This window comes from Molossus molossus, unplaced genomic scaffold (genome assembly GCF_014108415.1).
Source record: "Molossus molossus isolate mMolMol1 unplaced genomic scaffold, mMolMol1.p scaffold_m16_p_13, whole genome shotgun sequence".
NCBI classification, from domain to species: Eukaryota; Metazoa; Chordata; class Mammalia; order Chiroptera; family Molossidae; genus Molossus; species Molossus molossus.
Genome location: NW_023425348.1, coordinates 87126590 through 87143975, shown reverse-complemented (window position 1 = coordinate 87143975; position 17386 = coordinate 87126590). Strand labels below are relative to the sequence as shown.

The following is a 17386-nucleotide window of genomic DNA, read 5'->3' as shown; positions in this document are numbered from 1 at the left end:
TTTGAGTTTTCTTAGTCATTGGTCTAGGGATTACAATATGCATCTTAATTTATCCTCATTTGCTTCAGATGAAAGATAATTTAATCCCAGTAAAATACAGAAACTTTGTATTCATGTAGCTCTATTTCTTCCTTTGTGTTATTATTGTCATATATACTATATCTACATATGTTATACACAAAATAGAACCAGAGGCATGGATACATGGAACAGACTGACAGCTGTCAGAGAGGAGGAGGATTGGGGGGAAACTGGATGAAAGAAAGTGAAGAGATTAACCAAAGGACATGTATTCATAGTCCATAGACAGAGGCAACAGTGTGGCAATGGTCGTGGTGGGGGGCGGGGCAGGAGCTGGGTGGAAGTGGTAAAGTTGGGGGGATGGGGGACATCTAGAATAGTATCAAAATGCTTTTTTTTTTTTTTTTTTTTTTTACAGAAAATCATTTTGGGGTCTGAGTGGAGGTGGGCAAAGAGGTGGGCAAATGAGGATATTTATAATAATGTCAACAACAAAAATAAAAGAAAGAAAATCATTGAGGAGAAAGGATACCTGCATGAACAGGTTTTTAATACAGATGAAAGTGTCCTAGTTTGTTTAAAAAAAAAAAAAAAAGCCACAGAAGACCTTATTAGTAAGGAAGAAATGTGAGCACCAGGATTTAAAGCAGGAAGAGATGATCAGGACTGCCCTTATCTATAAAGCTGTTCACCCTGAACCTTGACAGGAAAAGATAAACACCAGCTGCCAGTCCTCGGATTGAACAAGAAAGCCCGCACCAGAACCCTTTTCCTGGATTGGTTCCATCGAGGCTTTACACTGCAGCCAGGAAGTACCTAGCCAGCAAACGGCTGCCTTTTATTATTTATTTATTTGCAATTTTTATTAATTTATTTTTGTTACAGATGTTTCTCCTTTTTTCCCCCTAGACACCCTCCTCCCCGTCCCACCCCCTGCCCCCAGCATTGTTGTCTATGGACATTGGTTACAAATACATTCATATAAGTTCTTTGGTTTATCTCATCATCCCCCCGAACCCTCTTCTCTGAGGTTTGTCAGTCTGAACTGTACTCCTTTCTATGTCTTTGGGTCTATTTAATTCATCAGCTTGTTTTGTTCATATATTCCACAAATAAGTGAGATCATGTGGTATTTGTCTTTCTCTGATTGGCTTATTTTGCTTAGCATAATGCTTTCCAGGTCCCTCCATGTCATCTCAAAGGATAAGAGAGCTCTCTTTCTTACAGCTGCATAGTGTTCCATTGTGTATATGTACCACAGCTTTTTTATCCACTCATCTATTCATGGACACTTGGGCTGTTTCCAGATCTTAGCAATTGTAAATAGTGTTGCTATGAACACAGGGGTACATATATTCTTTCTGATTGGTGTTTCAGGCTTCTTAGGATATATCCCCAGAAGTGGGATCAATGGGTCAAATGGCAGATCCACTTTTAATTTTTTGAGGAAACACCATATTGTCTTCCATAGTGTCTGCACCAGTCTGCATTCCCACCAGCAGTGTACTAGAGTCCCCTTTTCTTCACACCCTCACCAGCACTTACTGTTTGATGATTTGTTGATGGCAGCCATTCTGGCAGGTGTGAGGTGATACCTCATAGTTGTTTTAATTTGCATCTCTCTGATGATTAATGACGTTGAGCATTTTTTCATATGTCTCTTGGCCATTTGTATGTCCTGTTTGGAGAGGTGTCTATTCAGCTCCTCTGCCTATTTTTTAATTGGCTTCTTTGTCTCCCTTTTGTTGAGTTGTATGAGTACTCTATATATTTTGAAAATTAACTCCTTATCTGATGTATCATTGGCAATTATGTTCTCCCATATAGTGGGTACCCTTTCCATTTTGATGCTTGTTTCTTTTGCTGTGCAGAAGCTTTTTAGATTGATGTATTACCATGTATTAATTCTTTCCTTTGTTTCTCTTGCCTCAGGCGTTGTATCAGTGAAAAGTCTGCTGTGTATGATGTCTGAAATTTTGTTGCCTACATTTTCTTCTAGGATTTTTATGGATTCACGTGTCACATTTAAGTCTTTTATCCATTTTGAGTTTATTCTTGTGTATGGTGTAAGTTGGTGGTCTAGTTTCATTTTTTTGCGTGTAGCTGTCCAGTTTTCCCAGCACCATTTATTGAAGAGACTGTCTTGACTCCACTGTACGCTCTTGCCACCTTTGTCAAATATTAGTTGAGCATAATGTCTTGGGTCAATTTCCAAGTTCTTTGTTCTGCTCCATTGATCAATATGCCTGTTCTTGTGTCAGTACCAGGCTATTTTGATTGCAATGGCTTTGTAGTATAACCTGATATCCGGTACTGTGATGCCTCCTACTTTGTTCTTTTTCAAGATTGCTGCGGCTATTTGGGGTCTTTTTTGGTTCCATATAAACTTTTGAAGTATTTGTTCTAGTTTTGTGCAATATATTGTTGGCATTTTGATGGGGATTGCATTTAATCTATAGATTGCTTTGGGTAATATGGACATTTTAATGATGTTAATTCTTCCAATCCATGAACAAGGTATATACTTCCACTTTTTTATATCTTCTTCTATTTCTTTTTTCAATGTCCTATAGTTTTCTGCAAATAGGTCCTTTACATCTTTGGTTAAGTTTATTCCTGGGTATCTTAATTTTTTTGCTGCAATGGTAAATGGGATTGTTCTTTTAGTTTCTCTTTTTGTGAGTTCATTATTGGTGTATAAGAATGCTGTCGATTTCTTGATGCTAATTTTGTATCCTGCTCTTTTGCCAAATTCATTTGTTAAATATAGTAGATTTTTGATGGGGTCTTTAGGGTTTTCTTTGTACAATATCATGTCATCTGCAAATAATGACAGTTTCACTTCCTCCTTTCCAACTTGGATCCTTTTTATTTTTTCTTCATGTCTAATTGCTGTGGCTAAGACTTCCAGTACTGTGTTAAATAAGAGTGGCGAAAGTGGGCATCCCTGTCTTGTTTCTGATCTTAAGGGAAATGCTTTTAGTTTTTGCCCATTGAGTATGATATTGGCTATATGTTTTTCATATATAGTCTTTATTATGTTGAAATATGATCCCTCTATTCCCCCATTGCTGAGCATTTTTATCAGAAATGGGTGTGAATTTTGTCTAATGCTTTTTCAGTATCTATTGATATGATCATATGGTTTTTATCTTTCATTTTGTTTTTGTGGTGTATCACATTTCTTGATTTGTGAATATTGTACCATCCTTGTATCCCTGGGATGAATCCCACTTGGTCATGGTGAATAATTTTTTTAATGTATTGCTGGATTCCATTTGCTAATATTTTGTTAAGTATTTTGGCATCTATGTTCATCAGAGATATTGACCTGTAATTTTCTTTCTTTGTAGTGTCTTTATCTGGTTTTGGAATTCGAATTCTGCTGGCCTCATCAAATGTGTTTGGAAGTATTCCTTCTTCTTGAATTTTTTGGAATAGTTTGAGGAGAATGGGTGTTCTTCTTTGCATGTTTGGTAAAACTCCCCCATGAAGCCATCTGGGCCTGGGCTTTTGTTTGCTGGGAGATTCTTGATTACATCTTCAATTTTCTTAGTTGTTATTGGTCTGTTCAAGTTTTCTATCTCTTCCCGGTTCAGTTTTGGTAGACTATGTGTTTCTAGAAATTTGTCCATTTTACCTAGATTGTCTAATTTGTTGGCATATAATTGTTCATAGTATTTGTTAATGATCTTTTGTATTTCTGTGATGCCAGTTGTTACTTCTCCTCTTTCTTTTCTGATTTTGTTTATTTGGGTCTTCTCTCTGTTTCTTGGTGAGTCTAGCGAAGGGTCCATCAATCTTATTTATCTTTTCAAAGAACCAGCTCTTTGTTTCATTGATCTTTTAAATTGCTTTTTTAGTCTCTATGTCTAAATAACTGCCTTTTAAAGTTCGTTTTGTTTTTTTTTTAATCCTCACCCGAGGACTTTTTTCGATATTTTGTTCGGATAGAGTGGGAGGGAGAGAGAGGAAGAGAGAGAGAGACACATCGACGTGAAAGGGACACATCAAGTGGCCGCCACCCGCACGATTTGACCAGGGCCGGGGACAAACTGTAGCCGAAGTACATGCCCTTAGCGGGAACCGAACCCGCGTCTCTGTAGACCGCAGGCCAACGCTCTCACCGCTGAGCCAAACCGGCCAGGGCTAAAGTTCTTTTGATATTGGACAATGCCATTGGCCACCCAGAACCTCATGAGTTCAACAATGAAAGTGTTGAAGCAGTCTACTTGCTGCCAAACCTGACATCTTTGATTCAGCCTCTAGATCAGGGGTTATAAGGACCTTTAAGGACCATCATTATACATGGTAACATGGTACTCTATGGAAAGGATTGTCAATGCTATGGAAGAGAACCCCAATAGAGAGCACATCTTGGAAGTCTGGAATGGTTACAGAATTACATTTCTGTACAGTATGCCTCTCTTTAATAGAAGAAAGTGCATATCAGCCTGTGGTCACAGGTAAATGGTTTTTTGTTTTTTTTTTAAATGTAACAATGTTGCCCTGGCCCGTTTGGCTCAGCAGTAGAACATCAGCCTACAGACCAAAGAGTCACGGGTTTAATTACGGTCAAGGACACATTCCTTGGTTGTGGGTTCCGTGTCTCTCTCACGTTGATGTCTCTCTCTCTTTCTCCCTCCCTCCCACTCTATCTGAAGATAAAAATGAAAAAAAAAGTATCCTTGGGTGAGGATTAAAAAAAAAGTAACAATGTTTCCTATACTTTATTATGAATATGACTGTAATACTGTATGCCATAAAGATGTGAATGATTCATTTATTAGTGTATAGGCTAAGCTACTGTGAAGCAATCAGATCAATTACCCTAGGCTACCACAAAGCAATCATATTGCTGTTTTTCATTATCAATGCATGAATCGTTAAACCTATAAATAAATATAAATTTATTTTTCACATTATCTTTTCATTTTTTATGTCTAGTGTTAGTAATATGCATACCCTGTAAGACAATATTGATGCAGGTGCTCACAGACAGTTAGTTCATCTTATAAATAGATGACATAAATTTACAGTATCAATAAATGCAGTGCTATACATGTATTTTCTATTATAATTTCTTTAATAACATTTTCTTTTCTCTGACTTACTTTATTGTATGAATATCGCATATATGTAAAGTGTCCCAAAAAATGTATACACAAAAATGTGTAATTATAAAGCCAGTGTTTATTAAAATACATTTCATTTTCAAAGTGTAATAGAATCTACAAACATCCTGTATACATTTTTGGGGGGGACACCCTTTATAATATACAAAATATGTGTTAATTGACTGCTTATGTTATTGGTAAGGCTTCTTGTCAACAGCAGGCTATTAGTAGTTAAGTTTTTGGGGAGTCAAAAGTTACACACAGATTTACAACTGGATGAGGGTGTCAGTGTCCCTAACCTCTTTGTTGTTCAACAGTCAACTGCACACATCTAGAAATCAACTACCTACAGAAATATTAGCCTTAAATGCAAAAATATATGTACTGGGATGTTCACTGCATCATTGTTTTATAATTCAAAAATTAGAAACCAGCTAAATATACAGCAATAAAGAAATGTTAAAATAATTTTAAGTAAAAGTATGATGCTATTAAAAGGCATTGTTTAGATAGTCTTTGTAATGAAAAGATTTTTGTGACAGTTAAAAAAATGCATGGGACCAAACAATATCAGTATGATTGCACAGTTAGCAACACAGAGAACTGTGTGTCTGTCTGTATCTTTTTGTGTAGATTTGCATGTGTGGGTATGACAAAAATTACATTAAGAGAACAGTAGCTTTTAAAAAAATCCTCACTTGAGGATATGTTTATCGATTTTAGAGGGAGGGTTTGGGTGGGGGAGAGATTAGAACAGTGATTGGTTGCCTTCTGTATGTGTCCTGCTGGGGATTGAACTGGCAACCTAGGGATGTACCCTGACCAGAATGAACCCATAACCTTTTGGTATACTGGACCACATTCCATCCAACTGAGCCACACCACCCAGGGCAAGAGGACACTAACTTGATAATTTTTTAACATTTTTATTTACAGTTGTATTATTCCTTTTGTAATTGTATAAACAGTAAAATAATGAAAACATTTAAAAGCAAAGGAAATGTTATCACATATTTCATTTTTATTGATTTTAAACATATTGGATCAGTGCACTTCATCTCCTCATAGAGCCTACTAAAATCAACATCCCTTGATAGGCCAGTGAGGAGATAAACACTTACCAAATCAGAACAGGTTAAGATCGAATATGAAACTGCAACAACAAATTCCAAGGGGTAGGACAACAGTAAAACACGTGACACTTCCCTCCCAAGTTTCTGAAACCAGAAAATAAGGAGAAGTCTTACATTATTGTTTTTAGTAAGAGCAACTGTGTTCAAGAAGGGAGCTCCTAGTATGAGAGAAAAATAAAAGTATTTCGAGGCATGCACTTTGGGGGCTGACTGCACCTACCTGTGAACACTGGTAACTTGATGAGTTTGTGGATTTAGCCAAATCACTTGCTTATGTTAGAAAGGTTGGCATATGGAAAATCTTGTAAAATGCTGGCTGCTTTAGTAAATGTAGGTAAAAGGAAAGACAGCGGGTGAGAGATGTAGGTCTAGCATACAAGTTCATTTTGTGTAACTAATCTCAGCAAATAAAGCTAAAACATGGAGACTGAGAAACTGATCATTGATACTGAGCTCAGGTCAGATAAATGCAGTCTGCATTGTTTTGTATGTTGTTTGCAAAAGGTTGGCCTTGGCAATTACACCATATTATCTTAAACTGATGATTACAAAATCTTATGAGTAATGAGCGGTAAGCTGAAATAACTTGAAATAAGTTTATATTTAATTCCCCCTCTCTATCTTTGGCCCCACAATTATAATTAAAGATTCCCAGATTAGATTGCCAAGGTAAGTAGAGACTTTTCTTTCAATTTATAGGAAAATCTGATACATTCTTATTTAAATCAATACATCACTCATTACACACAATCTATTTTGGGGTATTCCTGCATCTTCTCTCATCATTTCATTGTCCTCTAGGCTTTTGTTCTCCATGTTTGAATTCCTTCCACTAATGGTCCTCTGGAGTGGGGGTAGAAGGAGGGGGAACAGGAAGTTTATCCCTCACCTACAATGACTCTTCTACTCACTAGAATTACATTTGGATTAAAACTTTCAAATTGTTATTTGTCTTGCCCTGTTGTTCAGTAACAAAGAAGAGCTCCACTCCAATCGGTTATAATTTTTAATGGACGATTTTTTAAGTATTGCAACACTAATAATCTGTGATTCTGAATTTAAAGCCAACACAATTGAATAAAGAATCTATTGTGATATCAGTAAAGATATTCACATTTATTTAGTATTTACAGACTTAAAGCAAAATTTATTTGAGATACAAAAATAGGCTATACATGGAACGCTATATGTTAAACCAGAAATTACTAGGTGTCTACAATTCCAATTATATGCATCACTAGTAAGATTCTTTTGTTGATTATGGTTTTAAAGTCTAGGATTATACTTTTCTTTAAGAGAATCATCGGTGATCTCATGTCTAATGCAGATAGATACACTTACCACGGAGACCTTCAAATTATTTACTTGCTGTGTTTTAATTGGGCATGTCAACAACCCAAATATTCTAGTAACATTTACCCAAAAATCATCTTAGAATTATTTTTGAGTTAGTGTTTTCAATCAAAAACTCATTAAATCAGAGAATCTTATGAAGACCAATGAAAAACTTTATTTTACCTTCTAAGGTTTCAAAAGCTCTTAAAAGAATCATTTTGAAATTAATATGTCCCTATAGAGTTGGTCACTTACCGCTTGTCCATAATTCCTATATGACAAAGAATGAAAAGTAAACAGTTCAGCTACTGTCAAAATTACTGCAATCATTGTAAGAAGTATGGATAAGATGTTCAAAATTATAGCACCTGTAATCTGAAAAGAAGATACAAGGGGATTTATTATAATCAGAATAAACACTTTGATTAGACGGTATGCTGAGAAAATCATCTAGTTAAAACTTTGATCTACTTTCTGAAGATTTAGAAGTGTTGGTATGCAGCCCTGGCCGGTTTGGCCCAGCGATTGGAGCGTCGGCCTGTGGTCCAGAGAGACCCGGGTTCGGTTCCCGCTAGGGGTATGTTCCTCGGTTGCAGTTTGTCCCTGGGCCTGGTTGGGTCGTGTGGGTGGCAGCCACTAGATGTGTTCCTTTCACGTCGACGTTTCTCTCTCTCGCTCTCTTCCTCTTTCTCCCTCCCACCCTGTCTGAACAAAAAATGGAAAAATGTCCTCGGGTGAGGATTAAAATAAATAAATAAATAAAATAAGAAGTGTTGGTATGTCCCATTGGAGTAAAATATTTTTTTGGTTAACATGAAATCCAGTTAATCTGGAGAAAACACTAAAATATCATTATTCAATTGGGCTAAAGAAATATTGTATTTTATAATTTTCTGAGTAAGTTGGAAGAAAGCGTATAAGATGTGATTCGAATAAAAGGGATTCCACTGTAAAAGGAAATATAAGAAAAAAGACTATTTGTAGAAATAAGCCAAATAAGGATCAATGATTTTTAATGCTGCATTTTAATTCTCTAGGAAAAATCCATCAATACCTTTAGATATCTGTACAGTTATGTACAGTTTTTATCTCTACAATTATAAGATAAGATGAATTCATTTCTAAGGTATTGTTTAGCTCTAAGATTTTCTCTTCCCAATATCTTTCCATCTATACCATAGACAGATCTTTATTCTGGACATAGCTTCTATTTCGTTACAAGATACAATCCTGTTCCCAAACTGGATAGTTAGGCAAATGGAGTTTTATAGCAGTGTTATATCAGTATATAAAGGCATTAGGTCCTGTTACATTTTTCTAACAGTAAAGTTTATATACGCTTAGAAAAAAGGTAGAATACCAAACAAAAAACAAAAACCCCACTATATTTAAATTTGGAAACTTTTCATAATCATGTTTCTAACTAATATAATGTGTGTCTACATTAAAGTATGTGCTATTGGATTTCACATAATTCCTTCATTTATTTTATAGGTAGGGTAGATTCCTTCACTGTTTAAATACTATTTTTTTTTAAACCTATTTAGTTTTGTGACAAGTGATATCTAAGATACCCTAAACAATTCAACTTACCAGGCATGGATATGGAATTCTTGCTACTGTTATTATGAGGGCTCCTGAAAGGATAAACTGGATATAAAAACATATATTTATAAATATTCATTAATAATGCTTATCAAACTTAAAATGTACTTTTAACAAGTCCTTCTTCTAAGTCAATTATTTTCATAATACTAAGAGGAACAAAATATAAAAAAGTTGTAGTTGAAGGAGTGAGGACTCATAGTAATGAATTGAAAGGCAATCATGGGTCACTAACAACAGGAATATATAGGGGGCAACGGGCAGAATCCAGGTTGTGGTATATGCCAAAAATGGCTTACGTGGTCCTGAATCAGGGGCTAAATTTGCTTATATGTGTGCATGCTTTCTGAACTCATTCATTTATTACTGCTGATGCTGTGCTTCCTTATAAAATGATGCTACTGATTATAATTACTGTACACATATTCAGATATGAAAAAGGTGGCCCATGAGTCTACTTCAAATTGTGTTTGTTCAAAATATATCTCTTAAATGAGACTATGGCAGTATTCAGGCAAAAACTGCTATTCATATTTTTGTCTTTTTCAAAAAGAGGTTCCTTTACCAGGCTACTTTGTCCATTTCCCAGAAGTATAAAATGATGCCATTTTTTAAAAAGTGGGCTGAACAATTCCCTTGAAATATTCCTTTCATATTATCTGTGTTGCTGCAGTGCTTTTGATGAAGATCCAAGTCAAAAGCTAATTTGTGGAAAAATAGTATTCATACTATATACCACATATAGAAAGGCCAAATCAGAAGCTTACTAACTCCTCAGGATAACTTAAATCTACACACTCAGCACTTCATTCTGCAACAAAAGCTGAGATTTCCAAGGATGTACACCGTGAAGGTAAGAGCTAATTCAGAATGTAAAGTGAAAATATCATTTTAATTTTAAACTGAAGTCCTCTCTCATTTAAACTACTACACCATGTGCTATACAAAATACCTTTCAAAATTTATGACCTAAATAAGAAGTTTGGCATTGGTTTAAACTTCATAGAATTTTTAGATAATTTATTCTAGGAGCCAAATATGCTCTTCACTGTATTTCTCCTATTGTTTTCCACGGCAGTGCTTTGGCCCTTGTGAGCCAAAGTATAAAGGCAGAGTATCTTCTAGAGGCCACTTCTTCAGCTGTAGTCCTCTCAAGCAGTGGCCACCTTGTCTCCAACAGCCCTTATACCATTGGTTGTACGCATGGGGTAAGTGGTCTCCTTGCTCCTCATTGCTATTTCCAACCATTCTCTCTCCTCCAGCTTTGAATCAAATATCATCAGATTCTATCACCCATTATCCCTCCTGGTTAAAGTCATGTCATTTTAATTCTTGTCTTTAACCCTGTCTCTAAATCTTTTAATCCTTGGTATTTTAATATATGCATATGTAATCCTTCTAATACCCTGGGCTTGAATTTATATCCTTTAATCCTTTAATTCCTTCCTATCTCAATCACTCACTCCATACCATTCTCTTGTCTTTGTTTCTGCCAATAAGTGTAACGTCTTTCAAATCTCAGTTTCAATCCCACTCTGATCATCAACTTCTACTTTCCTGGCTTATGCCCTGTAGTATTACAAATCTAACAATTATTTGACACCATTAGATCTATAATCCGAGCCCCTCAACTCCCTGTTACATTCTCTCCTTCATTATCTTAAATTCCATGGTCAACCACTACAAACATTCACCTATATATACTCTCAACTCCTTTGCACCTTTCTTGTTTAATCACAGTTACATGCTTAGACCAAAATCCTGATGAAATGCAGTTCTTACTGCATGCCTGTACCCACGCAGCCAATCATGGCCTGAAGAAGACACACAACCATCTTGTCCCAGCAAACTCTAAGCTTAAGTAAGCCCTCACTGCTGTGTACAAGTCAGACTACTTTTCCACAATACATGCACTCTCTCACTTTTCCTGGATGACTATTTCATGTCCTCTCCTGTCTCCTCATCCCATCCACTCTCCCCTTTGCACTCACAGCTCATCGTATTGCTTTCTACTTCACTGAGATATTTGAAGTTACTGGAAGAAAAGTTCCACAACCTTCCAACATCCCATCTACCTACTTATCAAAATGTTTTTCCTCTCTCTCTGTTCCTCTACCTTTTCCTTCTGTGACCTACCTTGACACAATTTGCATTAAGGATGGATAATTCTTTGTTGTGGGCACCGTTCTGTGCATTCTAGGATGTTTATCAGCATTCATGGTCTCTTCCTACTAGAGGCATACCCCAAGCTAGGAAAATTAAAATTGTCTCCAGACACTGCCAAATGTCCTCTGAGTGGCAAAATCACCTGTAGTTGAGAACCACTGCTAAAGATGAACTGTCCATGCCCTTAGCCATTTGTGTATTAGAATTCATCATATCTTGCCTACACAAGCACATGATTCTAATGATCCCTCCCTCCTACTATTTATCTCATATCATCAATTTTCTCTTCTGAGTCAGTTTCCTCGATAAAAGACATGATATTTCCAACTTACTGAAACAAATAAGCAAACCTTCTCTTGACTCGAACTTTTCCCAGCTACCACCTCATTTCATTATACCACATTACAGCAAAGTCCTTAGAGGACTTGTCTGTGTTTACTATCAATAAATTCTCATCTTCCATTATTTCTTAAACCAATTCCAGGCAGACGTTTGTTCCATTATTCCACTGAAACTATTTATCAAGTTTACTACTAGCCTCTATATTGCTAAATCCAATGGTCAGCCCTTGTCTTATTTGATAAAATAGAATTTAATATAGTTTATCTTTTCCTATTTCTTTGTTTGCTTGGTTTCCAGGATGCCACACTCTCAAGATTTCCCTACTACATATGGCCATGTAGAAACCACAGAAGAGTGCAGGTCATGACAAATTTAGAAAATGTGTGCATGTCGATTCATTGTGTGAGGAAGCTAAGGTAGTGATCCTAAATATAACACTTAATCATACTAAAGGATATTATGGTTAAGATTCTTTCTCTTTCCCATGTCTAAGGACAACCCAATGTATGGGTGTCATTGTGTATTTACTCCTGTATCCATATCTCTTATAACAGCACTGGTAAATTAATAGCGCTCAAAAAATATTTGTTGAAAAAAAAGGAATTTTATTTTGAATGAATTACCAACCTGGGATTTTGTCACATAATTCTCCTGAAAACTTTGTTTGGAAACTCCTCCCTATCTTCCATTAGTGGCATGCATATTATTTACTGAATGATTAAATGATATAAATGCATCTACTCACAACAACTCCCCATAAAGAACATCCTGCTTGGTAAGTTATGGGTGAATATATCCCAAAGACTCCTGGAGTCTGTCCTATATACAAAGTCAATAGGAGATACCACATGAAAACATGAAAGATGCCCATCAAAATCTGGATAGCCTGTGGGAAGAGAATACTGTTAGTACTGAAATCATGTAATTTATGACACAATTCCAATAACTGTTAACTCTGAGAAATTTCAACACTATTACAAAAGATAAAAGTAAAATGGCAATCCACTTAACCATATATTTCTTGAATTGGTTCACCCCAAAAGAAGGCCCTAACTAGTAAGTGCTGAAGTTTATCAAATAAGAATCAGCCATGCTTAGAACACTAGATTATTCCATAATAATTCTGGCCGATTACCCTGTAAGAAAGATGACAATCTAACTTTATTACTAGCCATTTTTCCTATCTACCAAGTAATGGCGTGAAAGGATAATACTGAGGTTAGAAAGTGTGGTTACTAATCTATTTGGATGCAGGTGGCCACATATCCAACATTTTCTTGTTCATTAATAATTTATTAAGGATGAATCACTTTGAATCTTATGAAGGTTTGAAATATCTTTTTTGTAAAGGCACATTTGGTATGGATCTTTTTCACAAGCATGCTGGCATGAGGTACACAGATATTCAAAGAATATCTGAATTAGACTTGCTTGTACAAGGTCTTCCTATTGAATGAGGATGGGTTAGGTTAGAGGAGAATTATTCCTCAACTTTAATTTGTAAGAGTATAATTACAAGCTTAGTAAATTTATTTCTGAATTTATATGTAAACTAGTATTTCATATTCTGAATCACATTTTTAATTAGTCTTTAAAATTTTCAGAGGGTACATTATTTTCATTTTATATAAACTTTAATAGAAAGCTATTTAATGTTTTATCTTTAATTGTTTCAGCTCTTTGTAAAGCAAATAATCTATGAACTACATAAATGCAATTGGCTGATATTAAAAATACATTTTAGATAAGTGGGTTTTTTGGTACAGAAAGACCACTTTTGGGGGTAACAATCTCATGCACTTTTATAGATTTAGAATTTGAGATTTCCTGTGCATCAAATTTAAAAGAATGGCATTACTATGAGAGGTTCTTGTGCCCAGTGCAGGGGAGGCTCCCAGAAATTACCTCATGTACTGGAACATCAGTATCAAAACATAAATTCCATGTGACTTTCCAACTGTTAAAAGGAGTGACTAGGTTTGAAAAACAATGTCTCCTTTTATATAATTGGCAATTGTTCTATATAAAACCACAAAATACCCATTTAGCCAAAGCTTGTGAAGACCTCTACAAGAAAGCAAGGCTGCTAGTGTGTGGAGAAGGACAAGATGGGCTTTCTTATCTAAAAATGGTTCCTGTGGGGTGGAAGTGGGGAGAAGGGGGTCAATGAGGGAAAAGGGGGGAAACATCTGTAATACTCTCAACAACAAAGATTTAAAAAAAATAATAATAATAATGCCCTGGCTGCTTTGGCTCAGCAGTTGGAGGGTCAGTGCGCAGACCAGAGAGACCGGAGTTTGGTTCCCACTAAGGGCATGTACCTTGGTTGCAGTTTGTCCCCGGCCCCGGTTGGGGTTGTGTGGGTGGCCACCAGTCTATGTGTCTCTCTCACGTCAATGTTTCTCTCTCTCTCTCCCTCCCTCCTGCTCTGTCTGAAGTTGAATGCAAAATGTCCTCAGGTGAGGATTTTTAAAAAAATAGTAAAATAAAATATTAATAATAAATAAATAAAAATGGTCCTTGGCTCTGGCCAGGTAGCACAGTTGGTAGAGCATCATCCCGATATACCAAAGTTGCCAGTTTGATCCTGACCTGGGCACCTTGGCTAAGGCGACTAAATGACTCATTTTTTTATCATCAATGGACCTACCTCAATATTTTTTCAATAATAGGTTAATTACCCCCCTGAAGTAAAGGAATTTTGCCTAAGATTATAGTTGCCCCACATGTTGGGAGGCATTTGCAGGTACTTGTGAGCCCTTTTGACTTCTGTAATCCCTGCCACACCCACTACTGCACCAGGTCCCTGTGGGGAGGCAAAAGGGGGATGGGGCTTCTGTCTTTAAAATCAAAAGAGCAAGAAGAATCTGTGCTGAGGATCTGGGGAAGCTGTCCCTCCCCGCCCCCAAGCCCACCGGTGTAGTGAAGTGCTCCTTTACGATTCGGCTGTGCGTCTCTGGTTATCTCACGAACACGTTACAACAATCCCTGGTCAGGACACATAGAAGAATCAACCAATGAATGCATAAATAAGTGGAATAACAAATCTCTCTCTTATCCTCCTTTTCTCTTTCTAAAATCAATACATTAAAAAAAAAAAAGTTTTTAACCTAAACCCAATGAATGGGTTCCAGGACAGATTCCTCCCCGGGGGGGGGGGGGGGGGATGAGTGTGAAGGATTATGATATGTACCTGAGTCTGAGAAGACCACTCAGAGCTTTCTTCCTATGTTTAAGGGTCTGTTATTCCACAGAGGTCAAGAACAAGTCAGGTAGGAGACAGACAATTGGTCCACACAATAGCAAATTCAAAGGAAAAGTTCATATCCAGTAGAAAGTTTTTTCCCTTTCAGATGTGAAAGAGTATGATCTTCATAATTCCTTGGTGTTTTATTAAGAGTACTATACAACTCTGTTTACAGCTTAAGAGACAGATTAATAATCACCCTATTGTGTAGTACAACAATTAAAAGAGATCTCTTTCACAGTTAAAAGAAAAAACACTTTTTAAAATTATTCCTATTTGGGATTTTATCTGTATGTTAGTTTAGTCAGTGTACTTATGCCTAGCAGATACTTGTTTATAAAGGGGCATGAGATCATTAAAAATTTGTAGAACATAATCGACATTCAAATTTTTTTTTTACCCTTTTGACGTAACCAAATCTGACCCTTTCCAGATTCAAGAATATTCCCTATTAAATTGAAGTAGTGCATGACCCCAAATGTAGTCGAAGTGAAGTTGTACTTACCCCTAACACAAGTGCATCTGCTGTAGAGAGTTTTGACCAGGCACGTGGAGCCATGCTTCCAGCATTTCTTCTAGATGATTGTCTCTCTAATCCTTGGTGGTATCTTTATTAGCAAACTTCTACAAAGCAATACAGAACACATGCACGCTTTGCTCAAAAGAAAATACTTAAGTTTGATTCTTTCCTTATTGTTTCGCAACCACCTCCCCAAACCAGGAAGCAATAGCTTTCTTCTTCCCATGCCTCCAGTTTTAGCAGCATCAACTTGCATCTACCCATTCTGAATAAGAGTCTCCATAACTGGAACATCTCTCTGTGACTAAAAGATAATGATATATTGCAGATATTTTCTGTGAGTATTCAGCATTGTCTCTGGATGATAAAGAAGAAAGAAGATCTAGGGAATAGTGTTAAACACTTTTCAGTAAAGTTTTTAACAATTCATTTGCAATTCATAATCAATTCAATGCAATTCCTAATGCCAGGCTGACATTTACAAAACTAAGTTCTTTTACTTAAGTTCATCATGGGTTTGTGATTTCTTTTCTGACACAAACATATTACTTATTTCCTGTTTCTATATGAAAGAACTTTTTCTTCCATCAAAGTTGCTTCCACAATCCTAAAAGCTTCTTCTTCTTTTGTGTTTGTTTGTTTTTCCTGTATTCCTTCCTGGTGTTTAGATCATCTTCTCATTTACATTAAGATAAAAACCTGACTAATAATATATGTATTATTGTAATGTATCCCCTTAAGGGATTTTATCCTCTTGTGGATCAGAAATTATACTGTTCTACATCTTCTAACTTGTCATATTTAAGTCAATAACATAAGTGATGCCACTTAGCCAGGTGATCCTCTAATGGATGATCTTAAAACTTGAGCCTTTGTCCTTTCAGAAAGGAGGGATTTTAACTAAATGGCCTTTCATTCCCTGCACTCTTAAAATCTCATGATTTGATTTTTTTTTCTCCTCACCTGAGGACATTTTTCCTTTTTTTTTTTTTTTTTTTTTTTGTGGTACATGCCCCTAGCGGGAACCGAACCTGGGACAATCTGGTCCGCAGGCCGATGCTCAACCACTGAGCCAAACTGGCCAGGGCCATTTTTCCATATTTTGTTCAGATAGAGTGGGGGAGAGAGAGAGAGAGAGAGAGAGAGAGAGAGAGAGAGTCATCGATGTGAAAGGGACACATCGAGCGGTTGCCACCCTCACGACCCAACCAGGGCTGGGGACAAACTGCAACCAAGGTATGTGCCCTTAGCGGGAACCAAACCCGGATCTCTCTGGACCACAGGCCAACGCTCTAACGGCTGAGCCAAACCGGCCGGGGCTGACTTGATTATTTTAATGAGTCTTCAGTTTCTAAAACTGATTTTCTTAATAGCTCTGAATTCTATAAAGTATAGAGACCAAAAACAGAACAAAACAAAACAAAAAAACAACAAACCTAGGTAAGAACACAAGAGCTAGTAACAGGGAATAAAGAAAACAGTATGTTAATAACTGAAATATACATCATAAGCTTTGTATATTCAAACACTGCCTCTGAGAAATACCAAAGGAAAGCTATAGGTCTATGGGCAACCAAAACTAATCACTCTGTCATGCTTAACTAAAAGGGATAGAATTACAGAATTTATATATAGAGAGAGGATCTAGATTGCAATTATTTCACCTTTCAGATAAAAGAAAAAGAATAAGCCTTTTTGTGTATATGAATTCTTTTCACGTTCACAGTGGACAGTGAAAGCTGCATGGCCCTTGCCGGTTTGGCTCAGCAGTTAGAGCGACGGCCTGCGGTCCGGAGAGACCCGGGTTTGGTTCCCGCTAAGGGCATGTACCTCGGTTGCAGTTTGTCCCTGGCCCTGGTCGGTTGTGCGGGTGGCAGCCACTCGATGTGTTCCTTTTACC

General features: G+C 36.6%; 1 protein-coding gene across 1 annotated transcript; it reads right to left on the bottom strand.

Moving 5' to 3' along the window:
- Nucleotides 1–4852: 4852 nt before the first annotated feature.
- On the bottom strand, nucleotides 4853–15525 carry MS4A13 (membrane spanning 4-domains A13). The gene is made up of 6 exons (XM_036259655.1): nucleotides 15472–15525; nucleotides 12465–12605; nucleotides 9200–9256; nucleotides 7862–7981; nucleotides 6192–6355; nucleotides 4853–4913 (listed from the first exon to the last, which is right to left on the bottom strand). The coding sequence occupies exons 1-6, from the start codon at nucleotides 15523–15525 to the stop codon at nucleotides 4853–4855; spliced, it is 597 nt and encodes a 198-aa protein (XP_036115548.1).
- Nucleotides 15526–17386: the final 1861 nt, after the last annotated feature.

What these genes read in the sequence shown, in the direction of transcription:
- MS4A13 (XM_036259655.1), bottom strand. Translation starts at nt 15,525, where the DNA reads ATGGCTCCACGTGCCTGGTCAAAACTCTCTACAGCAGATGCACTTGTG. An exon ending in GAATTCCATATCCATGCCTG is followed by an intron (nt 7,982 to 9,199) that starts GTAAGTTGAATT and finishes TCTTCTTTTCAG; the next exon opens with ATTACAGGTGCTATAATTTT. An exon ending in ATAGGAATTATGGACAAGCG is followed by an intron (nt 6,356 to 7,861) that starts GTAAGTGACCAA and finishes TTCTGGTTTCAG; the next exon opens with AAACTTGGGAGGGAAGTGTC.